Source organism: Zea mays, chromosome 5, assembly GCF_902167145.1.
Source record: "Zea mays cultivar B73 chromosome 5, Zm-B73-REFERENCE-NAM-5.0, whole genome shotgun sequence".
In the NCBI taxonomy this organism is placed as follows: domain Eukaryota; kingdom Viridiplantae; phylum Streptophyta; class Magnoliopsida; order Poales; family Poaceae; genus Zea; species Zea mays.
In genome coordinates this window covers 17,355,068-17,367,112 of record NC_050100.1, presented here as the reverse complement: position 1 = coordinate 17,367,112, position 12,045 = coordinate 17,355,068, and the positions used below count along the sequence as shown (strand labels likewise).

The 12,045-nt window shown below is 42.3% G+C and overlaps 1 protein-coding gene across 7 annotated transcripts; it reads right to left on the bottom strand.

Moving 5' to 3' along the window:
* Positions 1–231: 231 nt before the first annotated feature.
* On the bottom strand, positions 232–11,781 carry LOC100381465 (serine/threonine-protein phosphatase BSL2 homolog). Of its 7 annotated transcripts, none has more exons than XR_002269443.2 (22): positions 10,955–11,771; positions 10,036–10,096; positions 9,799–9,877; positions 7,131–7,210; positions 6,955–7,049; positions 6,741–6,840; positions 6,221–6,290; positions 5,624–5,725; positions 5,462–5,543; positions 4,768–4,947; positions 3,812–4,085; positions 3,458–3,698; positions 2,755–2,925; positions 2,358–2,596; positions 2,060–2,144; positions 1,865–1,963; positions 1,581–1,780; positions 1,422–1,497; positions 1,203–1,338; positions 991–1,109; positions 496–904; positions 232–400 (listed from the first exon to the last, which is right to left on the bottom strand). XR_002269443.2 is itself a non-coding variant. In XM_020553439.2 (21 exons), exons 1-21 carry the CDS (start codon positions 11,340–11,342, stop codon positions 818–820), a joined length of 2,982 nt encoding a protein of 993 aa, XP_020409028.1. In that variant the 5' UTR covers positions 11,343–11,781; the 3' UTR covers positions 232–817. The 7 variants fall into 7 exon arrangements, 4 of the variants coding, with proteins under 4 accessions (XP_020409028.1, XP_020409029.1, XP_020409030.1 ...); XR_002269442.2 differs by having other exon boundaries at positions 991–1,127; positions 10,955–11,737; XR_004849363.1 differs by lacking the exon at positions 4,768–4,947 and having other exon boundaries at positions 991–1,127; positions 10,955–11,638.
* Between the last annotated feature and the right edge of the window lie 264 nt (positions 11,782–12,045).

Below are 12,045 nucleotides of genomic sequence, written 5' to 3'. Positions count from 1 at the left end.
CATTTGTCTCCCAGCTAACTACGCCACAAGCCCACAGCTTGCTTAAAGTTAGTTGGCCAAATGAAAGAACTAACTTTAGGCTGAAAAAATTAGATAAACTATGACAAAGTTAAGCAGCGGACTAAACAGGCCTCACGTCTATATGCCAAATAGCGCCCACCTATGTGTAATACACACATTCGAAGTAGTGCATACAAACAACTAGTACAGTAAAATCGCACATCAAATATGTAAATAACAGCTCTTTACCTCCACTATAAATCAAGCCGTCCATTCTCCACCCCCAAAAAATTCTCACTTTAACACAAAATTGTACACATCAGCATGTGTCTGAAATTACAATGAGGCTGAGAGCACTATTATACAAAACAACAGGACTTCGAGCCCTCCTGGCAAATCCCTGTGGCAACTCAAAAATAATTTGCAACATGAGAATTCTAGGCCCCGAGAAAGAAAAAAAAAGGGAAAGAATTCCTAGTACAATAACACTATTACCTTTGCCATTCCAATTGGATGCCAAAATCACACCATACACCCACCACCTATCCACCCAGCTGAGTATATACAAGTGAAGCCTCCAAGGATCTTAGGATGAGTTCTATTTGTACTGCTACTTGTGTTCAATGGAACGAATTGGAGAGCACTGTCCTAGATCAAGCTCACTTCTACCGACTTTAGTCCTCTCTGCTCCCTGTACATCAACCTTTCGTTTCCGTATGGCTGTGGACCAACCCCTCTCCCGAACACAAATGAAATAACAAGATCCTGATCACTCAGGCTTCATATGGATCATACCAACCAATGTGTAATGAATCTACTATATCCAGGCGAGAGAGCCCCGTTCATTAGCTACTGCTTGGGGACGCCCCCTGGTCGGAGTTGGTGGTCTGTTAGCATTTAGCTCCTGAATTTCATTGCACAGGTCACAGTATTAAGAGGTAGACTGAAGCACCTAAGAGGTGGACACATTGCGATTAATACTAGAGTTACCTGCATCCATGTGTCCTCAATATGATCCGGCGACGCTTCAGGTGATGTAATTGCAGGGGGCAAAGGATGGATTAGTTTTGGCACAACCACAAGATCTCTACCCAAAACCAAGATCGCACCTGCATTATTTGCAGTACCTATGTGTGTATCCAAGTCAACAAATTGTGTGTTGAGTAAAGAAACTGAAAGCATATTTTCACAAGACATCTCACCACAATAATTTGTTGCGGAGAAAAGAGTGATCAGATGACCTTGGGCAAAGCGTTCAAAGCCATCCATCACACACTCATGTGCTCGTACAATTAACTGAAGATCATTGTTGTTGCAGAACTCCATAACCCGATCAGGCTGGTAACAACAAAATGTGAACACAAGAAACTGAAGGGTCTAAAAGGAGAGGACATATACAACACATGGACATAAGCACCAACCCCAAATGTAACAAGACCAGGACCCCGGGCATTGGGCCTCAGTCCTTCAACACTGTCATTCTCTGTTGGATCAGACCTGTAAAAGTCAGAACAAGATATGAAATGAAATGAGTACCAATTATGGGAGGGTGAACTGTAGGAGTCAATGAAAATGCCAACCATAGAAGATCCATGAGAACAACCGAGCCAGCTTCCATTGTAATTGGCCTTTGAAGATTCTCAATTTGCTCGACATGGTTGATTGACCGACCGATGCCACCATGCATACAGATGATTTTCTTTTCTATAAGCGCAGCCAAAGGAAGCCAATTAAATAGCCTATTCATTCGATGCCATGTCCAGATACCATCTCTTTCGCCCTATTTTTAAAAAAAGAGTACCGCCATAAGCAAAAGATTCTAGGTGATTCTATAAAGTAATGCAGTAGACGAAAAGGCAATTACCATTCGTTCTATACACTCTATTCGGAAACCAAACAAAGCATTGATATCTGCAGCTTCGTGATTTCCTCGAATCAAATGTACATTTTGAGGATATTCAACCTGAAATACACAGTATTTGAATATGTGGAGATCATACCTTAACTAGAGTACTTCATCAGAAGTCTACATAGTTTGGAGGTAGTGCACAGTAGATACCTTCAATGCAAGAAGAAGAGTGATAGTTTCTAAACTATGCTGGCCGCGATCTACATAATCCCCCAAGAATAGATAATCAATGTAACTGCATGTTAAGAAAAAATAAAAATGAGCTGAAGACCCAAGAAGAAGAAAAACTCCATCTAGAGTCAAGAATAGGGGTAACATGGGTCCAGAGTTTAGTCATTTTGGTAGGCTCAGTGATACAAGATAAATGTGTCATATACATAAAAAGTTAATTATGTATCAAGGATGTGTAAGTGTAGTGGTTTCATTCCCAAAGGAAAGATATACTTACGCAATGTCACCTGCAGTCGAAGGAGCACCATATTCATCAAATAACCTCATCAGATCTCCAAATTGTCCGTGTAAATCTCCAAATATCTTAACAGGAGCTTTAAGCTGCAAAACACTTGGTTCACTTGAAAATATTCGCTCAGCACTGTCACATAGGTCTGCAATTTCATTGCAATCCAAGAAGAACTGCCTCCGGACAGGGGGTTTCCAGCCACGAGGTTTCAACAGAGATGCAATTACCTATATATGTATAGCAGCAGACACACAAAACAGGAGGAAATGGTTAAGTAATTGGTAGCTTTCATTTATTGTGTTGAAAGCTAAAATCATTTTCTTATTTACCTCAATAAGCACTGGTGTTTTATTGTGTAAGCATATATTAGATCAATGAAAAGTACCTTTTTAGGAATACTATTAATAGACATTTGTCTATCTAGTAGCTTTCTTGCTGCAGTTGCGTTCTCTGGGGTTCCATAGCTGACTCTTCTCCCTTCATTTTCAAATTGGTCAATTGATAGCTGCCTGACCATGCCACCTAGGGCACCTCCAGTTTCAGCAGCCACCACAACCTGCAAGGCGAAAAGGTAAAACCAAAGTGAGATGTCATTGTGCAAATAACTTCTACTAGGACATCAGTAACAAGTGCAGACACACGACAATAAAATGTCAAGTGAAAAATAGCTATAAAGGTAAAATAAAAATGATATGGCCCAGCCGAATAGAGTGTATTTTAGGAAACAGTAGGTTATGGAAAGTAATCAGTTGTGACTTATTTGGTAGCAAGTATCCCTCATTTTTGTAATGGTAGTATTAGTTACCTTATTGAGCATTATACTGCTCCCTAGTTTCTATGTTTAGGGAAAAGTATTGGAATAAAAGAGAGGGAGACAGCAGAGAGAAAAGGGGACGTTCTTGTTCCACAAATCCAGCATTAGGCGTTGCCGACGATAAACAGCTGGTGGTTCCGCCAACCATTACCATAGGTCGCCGGCGAGCCCTTCCGGTGCCGCCCCAGCCTACTCGATCTGGGCTGCGGCCGGGAACTCGTTCCTATAATCGGGAACACCCATATCAAAAAAATTGACCATGTATTCTACTCACAGCTCTATGGTGCAACCGAACCCCAGGTGGAGCTGCCATGTTGTTAGAAAGAGCACTGTCCGGTTTGATGAGGCTTGAATGTTTGCTGGTTGATGTAAAGTCTGGAGATTGCTCCTTGTCTGGCAACTGCTCCAACTCACCATTAACCTGCCTGGCCTTCACAGCAGCTAATGTAGCACTGATTGCCTCCGCCTCTGCTGCTGATGCTTCAACCAAGTAATCCACGCCTTTGCTTAATCTCCTGGGATGGATTCTAAACTCATCAGAACTAAATAGCTATCACGAAAATATTATTTACTTTCTCATAAAACAGCACAGGAATACGTATACGTTCATAAAAAGTAATGCATATACCTCTGTCCTTGCATCACAGCATTCTCAGGACTGATATCAGTATAGATGTCTCCATTAACAGGAGGTGCAACTGGAGTCCCAAGAACTACAGTTCCATCAGGACCTGATTCCATAGTTGTTTGTCTTGTTCGTTCGTCATTGTACGCATACTTCCCCGGTGCTCGTCCCACTTGCAAGTTTGTGGCAGCTGCACTTGCTGCTGCATGATTAGCAGCATTTGTTGTTTCAGCAGCAGCAAGATCCTCAGCCACAAGAAGGTCATCCAGAAGTACCCCTACAATCTCAACTCCATTAAATTAGGAACCAATAAGCAATAATAGGGTCAGATCATATCATGCAATACTAGAAGCATTATAAACATGATCATTACTACCCAAAATTGAGAAGCTGAACAGTACCTTTATCGAATTTAAAGTGAAGGCAAACATAGTAATTCCACCATAATCGTTTTAAGTATTCATAAATATAATATTATGAGAATGCAAAGCCAAACCCAAGATGAATCAAGCCAAACCAGCAAAAAATCATTTGTGTTAACAAAAATTATCATGCACTGGTCACTAAATGACACAGTATCCACTCAATAGTGAACAACAACCATCCAGATAAATAAATTATTAACATGGTCATTTTGGCCCTCAAGATCATACACTTCATTTACTCATTTTTATGTAGTGAATCAGAAGTGATAAATGGCGTCTCACAGAAGGTAGCTGCAATATAAGGATGCTATGTATCGATTCTAAACAAAAGCACAAACAATTCCATGATAGCCCATTGTCCTGCAAAGTCAAACCTCATCATGCGGTACACACTGAACTGTATAATGCCAATGGCAATTCACGGTAATCTTTGTTTTAAAAAAAATATAAATGTGACAAATGAGAACAGCACTGTCAAGCAAAAGAAGTGGGGAAATTTGAGAAAGAAACATGTGTCTAACCCAATTATCTTACCACCCCGTAAACCTCCATAAATGAATATTAGATCATTAACAGCTGCTGCTGCATGCCTGCACCGTCGTGTAAGCTCAACAGCAGCATCACCCCCTGCTGCATCTGCACTAAATCTTCCTGTCCTAGGAGTTGTAACAACAGATTTTGTGTCACACCAGACTCCAGCAGCAGTATCCAGTACTGAAATAAGTTGAACAACACAAACTTACTAGAAAGAAAAGGGTAATATCAACCATAGGTTGCCACATAAGTGTTAAACTGGGGTAATTGAATGTGCATACATATACGGATATACCAAACAAGGCACGCGTGCAAGACAATTCAAATGCTAGGAAAATAAGGAGAGGAACCAGTTTCTATCAGCACGAGCATCATAGGTATCATCAAAGAGTACAGTACATCATGCTGATATCATTAGCAAGGGTCTTATGAATGAAAAATGTTGAAAATGACTAGAGCGTTTAGAGATTTGAAGTACATGTGCAATGCGCTTATGTAGACAGAAATAGATATAAACACATAACACTTATTGTGTGTTTGGAAAAAAAACTGATGTGGAACTTAATTGAGCTTGGAACTCATGGATCGTTCAATGACCGTCTCGTGGATTATTGGCACCACAGGACACTTTTCAGAAGGTATTAAACAACTTGATACATAGAACTTGAGTTGTTTCAATATTTTAAAACCAGACCTGCAACACTTGAGGAGTCTTCCACCATCCGCCCGCCTCCAAGAGCACCTCCTGACACATGAAGACGTGCATTCACAAAAACCTAAGCGACAAATAGCAAGCATTACAACAGGACCTTACAGTAACCTAAAAAAAGTTTAAGCAGAATAGGCAACAGCTTACAGCTGCATGTTGGTATCTGGGTGATGGAGAGACACCGGGGGCAATTGCCCACTCCCAGCGCCCATCTCTATGTTTTGCAAGACCATATGCACTTGATAAGGGCTGGAAGTTTTGCAAAAGTACACACATATAAGAATAAAAATAGAACTGATACCAAATCAACAAAAAAATGCTAAATGTGGCCTTGGTTTATCCCTTTCCCGAACCCTACTCATGTGGGAGCCTCTGGCACTAGGTTCTACCCTGGCCTGTGTGCCAAACGTGGTCGAGTTAATCTCTCCTGAGTCAGATGGACAAACCACAACTTTGTTTAGTTTCCTTGTGATGTATCTAAATTCTTCTGTAGCTGCTATTTCATAAAAAGTCCCAGCTTCAGATTTCAGATGTACTATACATTAATATGAGATTTCCATGGTAACTGCTCCATTTTTCTCACAAAAGGATGCATGGAACCTTTCTTGGACAGCATGACTATAAATGCTAAGAGAACAAAGTCTTGGCATGTAATGTATTACTTTCAGAAGCAGTGATACTAATGCTAATTAATTAGCCATTAACATTTTTTATCTGAGAAGTTAAGTGATAACAATTACTTACCACGCTATTTGCATCCCTCCCGCCACAAAGTAAGAGAAGTCCATCAGAGCGTGCACTTGCAGTGGCATACCTAATCAATAGCACCCCACAGAACAATTACAGAATAATACCCATTACCAAACAAACTATTGTCAGTTTTTAAAAAAAAACAGAAAGAATGTAAACTCATGAGATCAGATCACTAGTAACTGATTAGCAGCATGGTGGGACTACACTACCACAGTGAGTTACTTCTGTGCCGCACAAAATAAATAGAAGATCAATATGCAGATAACCTCATAGAAAACTTAGACAGCAATATGGCATGAGATGGTAAATGCAGTTTAATTTATTCTCATGGAAATATTTTTAAGTTTCAAGTCAGTGACTAATAAATTAATCTTAGGCTTAGCTCAATCTAATATACTTCACAAATCACAATAAAACAGCAGTTCCTATCCCTATTGGCATACTTACATGCATGGAGACAAATCACAATTAAGAAGCAGTTCCCATCCCTATTGGCATACCGCATACTTACATGCATGGAGGTGGTCCTTCACCTTCTGGTTCAAGTTTCCTCCATTCATATGGCTTAGCTGCAGTATCAAGGGCCCATACGTCCGCCAGAGGCCGCTTCCCTAAATACATGAAGACGGTCCCAGTATTGGAAGTTTGGAACCATTCAGGCTGTGCCATAGTGCAGGGAAACGCTACTTAAAAATTTACAGATGAATAAGACAGCTTTGCATTACCGTCATTTCCACCAATACTCAACAAAAATCTCTGCCCAACCAAGGCCATCACATGACCATATCGTGGACCTGGACCAGGTCCTTGAACCACAACTCTGCATACGTGTGGCAACCTTAGAAACAATATGGACAAATATTGTATGCAATTCTAAACTCAAGTAGAGAATACTAATTACCTGTGCCATCGTGCCCGTTGCTGTGTAAGGTCTAGAACATGAAGATCCTCTGCGGATAAACCAGCAGGACCAATTCCACCCTAAAATATAAGAATAATGCTGAGATGAAACTTTTGAATCCACCCAAAGAGTCTCTAAGACAGCCTAGTACTGAAGTTTTTTTTTCTTCTGGAATACGCAGGAGAACTGCGCATCAATAATATTAAGCAGGAGAAAAAAGAGGTCCAAAATGGACCAAGTACAAGAAAACCTCCACACGGAGGCCAGAATTTAGAATACAAAAACACACACGCACATCGAAGAAGGATTCTACACACAACTCAGCACTAGCTAGGCCTAAAACTCTACCACGCAGCTAGACCCGGAGCTCATCGATCCAAAGGAAAGACAAAGCTTTGATCTCAGATAGAGACCAAAGGATAGCCTCCACCTTAGCAGCCTGAAGGGCCGCAACCAGACTCGGGCTGCAACCATCAAACACACACCTGTTCCTATGCTTCCAGATAATCTAAGCTCCTAAAATAACCAGAGTTGAAGTCTTTCCTTGCCGCCTCAATCACTCTGGAACTGCAACTCATCCACCATGACTCGAAGGAACGGTCATCCTGCTGGGGACAGAGACCTTGCCAGCATCCAATCTTCAATAATTCAAACCAAAATTGTTTGGCAAAGATGCATCCAACTAGCAAATGATTGATTGATTCAGCAGCTTGATCACACAGCAAGCACCTCTCCGGATGGTCGAGACGTTTACTAGGTGTATCAACTCTAGCTAGTGGCTACTTTCTCTGGGTTTGTTTTGACATATGATCATTGTTTTCAGATCGTCCGACTAATAGCGATTAGTCGGGCTGATCGTTTCTCTGTGCTCGATTAGGGTGTTCGACTCGATTAGTGTTACTGATCGTCCGATTAGGCGACGATATGGAACGATTAATCGCCTAGGAGCCGATCAGTCGCGATTAATAGAGGTAGTCCAACAGCCTAGACTGGCCCCAACCATTGTTTTCAGATCGCCTGATCGTCTGATCGATGCCACTGGGCGATCAGACGATTAGTCGCGATTAGGCAACGATCAGGGTGATTAATCGCCCCAGATCGACCCTAATCGTCCCCTGGTCGTCCTATGTATTTCCAGGACATATATAGCACTATATATAGATATATACTTATATAGTATAGAGACTTGCTAAGGACAAGCACAAATATAGACAAGGCAGCAGTAATAATAGTCCAAAACAGCAGTATGAATACTTAAATAGTCCAAAACAGCAGTATGAATACTTGAATAGTCCAAAACAGCAGTACATCTCCAGCAACAATTCTATATGAAACTATGAAACTGCAATTCTACAACTTACTAGACCATGACCAAGAAGGCAACACCTATATGAGATCATCATACAACTGAAGTCTGAAGACTTAACTAAAGTCTGAAACTCTGAACCTAAGTAATTAACGTGACTGATCGCTAACCAGACGACTAATCGCTGCATATCGCCGACTAGTCGCACGATATGGACGATCAGATCACCTGATTGAATCGAACCCCCTTATCGAGCACTAAGTACCGATCAGCCCGACTAATCGGGCCTAATCACGATTAGTCGGACGATCTGAAAACAATGGCCCCAACAGTCCAGTCTGTGCTCAGGTAGTCCAACAGTCTGTTTGACTGGACTGGCCCATTATTAATAGAGGTAGCCCCACGAGGTCTACCTGTCTTTTCAGCTTCCCTGACGGCTGGGAGAAAATCAGAAAACTTGTTTGCTAAAACTGCGACTTGAAGTATTGAACAAACTATTTAAGTATTGAATAAACTTGTTGCTGCTGTGCTGGTCTAGTAAGCTGGATATACTTCTGTTTTGGACTATTCAAGTATTGAATATTGGACTATTTATACTGGCATACTGCTGCAAGTCTCTATAGTCTATACTATATATAAGTATATATCTATATATAGTGTTATATATATGACTATATATATATATATATATATATATATATATATATATATATATATATATATATATATATATATATATATATATATATATATTTAGTCGCATATATATATATATATATATATATATATATATATATATATATATATATATATATATATAAATATATATATATATAAATACACAGGACGACCAGGGGACGATCAGGGGCGACTAATCGCCCTGATCGACGCCTAATCGCGACTAATCGCCTGATCGCCCAGTGGGATCGATCAGGCGATCTGAAACTATGCATATGATTGGTGTGGTAAATTGGCAATAAAGGGACAAGTTTGAACTATGACAAATATTCATACTGCAAAAAAAAAAAGACAACCGTTTTGTACCATAAAGGTGTATGGGGCGGTAGCCAAGGCATGGAGGCTCATAGGGACAGGCTCAGGGTTCGGATTAGTGGATAAGCTTAGGGGTGCAGTCCTCCTGCGCATTCGAGAAAAAAAAAGATAGGCTCAGGGTTAGGATTAGTGCCAATTATTCACTAATCCTAACCATGAGCCTATCCCTATGGGCCTCCATGCCCCGCCCCATGACAAAAGGGGCAAATATTTAGTCAGAATAGTTGGCACTAGAACTGATTTATAATAAATGATAAGTTGACACCAGCCTAGTCAGCAAATAATGTAACCAGTAGTAAAAATAAATACCTGAATGACCACCATGGTTCCAACCGCAGTTGCTACATGTGCAGCTCTTGGTGAAGGAGGCTCGCCAAGTGGGGTAAGCCTAACAAAGTACAGTGGTAGTTAGATATATTTGAAATTTTGAAGATTTATGCATATTGCCAATATATAAGTACCATGCTATATACAAACTTAACAAAATCAAGGCACCAAGTACCAAATGTTGAAAAAAAAATCAAAATCATTTATGGCATACTCTACCTGCTCCACTTGTTCGATGACACGTCATAACAATGGACATCTGCTGTGGCACCAGCAAGACCTAAAATAAAAGAGAACCCCAACTTTATGTTTGACTGAAAAACAAAAATGGCATTCCATAACCACAACAGAATCCATTTACTTTTTCATTATGAATTACAATTTAAAGGTCCGAGCAATTCCTTTTGCACATTGCGGAATGTTTCTAATTGGTAACCCAAAGAAAAGTCTTTAAATTCCCAACTAATGTCAGTCGTGAATAGTTACATATACACCTTCTAACTTGCCGAAAAATAATCCTCCTGCTAATGTGATAGAAGCCTAGAATAAGCATAAAAATGATAAAACGCACCCAGTATAACACCCAATTTAGGTGCCAAGAAACTAAATTTTCCGTCAAGAGAACCAATCATTACAATTTCTTGACACCAAACAACTCTAGCTAGCACCTACCAGTATGATTATCAACTATCAGGTGGAGCACTACTGTATTTAATCTCTAAGCAAAACAACAAATCACCCAACAACACCTGAAGTCTCTGTTTTCACAAATAAGATCCAACTAAATTCCTTGTAAAAGGCTTTAATTCATTCAGAGCTAGACGAATTAAAATCTAAAATGACATGACGAATTATACTTCTGCAGAGAGTAAAAATCAGACCATCAACAGTTTTCTAACTGCCACTAGAAATCAGCATTCAGAATTATTGCACCCACATTATAACTTTTTCCAAGGATTATCTGTAGACAACCTTAAGCCCATAAATTCATCTTAATGCCAAACTGCTCCAAGTTACCAGAGCATCCAAAATTCAACCCAGCCCAGAGCATACCCAGAACAACCCTAGGGCAAGGCAAGGGCTACCAACATTCCAAAATCAGAAAACGCAAGCCATATATATAAGATAGAAAGCATACGGATCCCCGCGCTCCCGGCCGAAGAGGGTGGGGTGGCAGAGTTCCCTTCGAGCGCGGTGGCCCCACCAAACAGGATCAACCGCGGTCCGATGTATCCGGGCGTGCCGTCCTCCCCGACAGCCGGCACCGCCGTCAGCGTGTGCCCGCATCGGCACCCTGGTCCGTCCTCCTTCTTATCGATCACCGCGTTCACCACCGTGTACCCGGGCGCTGGCCTCGGTCCCGCAGCGCCGGGCGTCCCAGGTGTCCCGGGCGTCGATGGCGCGGACGACGAGGAGGTCTCGCTCCCGGACCCCGAGCCTCCGGCGCTGCCCCCGTGAGCGGCCGCGGCGGCCGCCGCGTCGGAGTCGGAGTCGGACTCCGTCGTCATGCGCGAGTCCACGTCCATGCCTCAGCAGCTGCCGGGCTCCCGTCCCCCGTTAGGGTTCGGAGGCCCCGAGATCTCCACACGCGCCGGCGACGCAGGCAGGGACCCCCGCCCTACGACGCGGCCGGCATGGCCAGAACCCTAGACTCCCCCCTCCGGACAGCGCGATTCGCCCGAGTTCCGCCTCGCCCGCGGCGCCGATCACGAGGGAGGGAGCGAGCGCCAAGGCAGGAAGCGTCCCCGCCTCGGGAATTGCGGTGGAGAGGGGGAGGGTGCGCTCCGCTCCGGGTGCCACGGGCAGCGCGCGGCGTGGCGATGGAATTCTGGGGATTCCCGGGGTGCGAGCTGCAAATCTGGGAGGAGTGGGGGGGGGGGGGGGGGGACGGGGCTCCACGTTGGCCTGACTTGGTTGGAGTGGAGGAGGCGGGCCGCGACGGGAGTGTTATAAAACTGAACCTTTGGGTTCGAATGATTTGCAAGAAGTTGCAAATTAACTGCCATATGCATTTACTATGAGGTGTCACTCAAATTAATCTTATGTGAAAGTGCCAGAAAGAGTGGTTAAATAGAACACCACTAAACTCCCTATTGCAACGTTGTTGTAAATAAGAGGGGGAGAAGTATGGTCACAAATTGGGATTAAGATGCTTGCAAGCAACTGAAGGCTAAGTCTTCTGAGATAGTAAATGCAGACCAACTATTCGTTGGTAACCAACCTAGTGTT

Excerpts from the sequence above, each read along its gene's own strand:
- LOC100381465 (XM_020553439.2), bottom strand. The coding sequence starts at position 11,342 with ATGGACGTGGACTCGCGCATGACGACGGAGTCCGACTCCGACTCCGAC. Across the intron at positions 9,878-10,035 it reads TCATCGAACAAGTGGAGCAG|GCTTACCCCACTTGGCGAGC; the intron begins GTAGAGTATGCC and ends GTACTTTGTTAG. Across the intron at positions 2,145-2,357 it reads TCGACTGCAGGTGACATTGC|TTACATTGATTATCTATTCT; the intron begins GTAAGTATATCT and ends CTTAACATGCAG.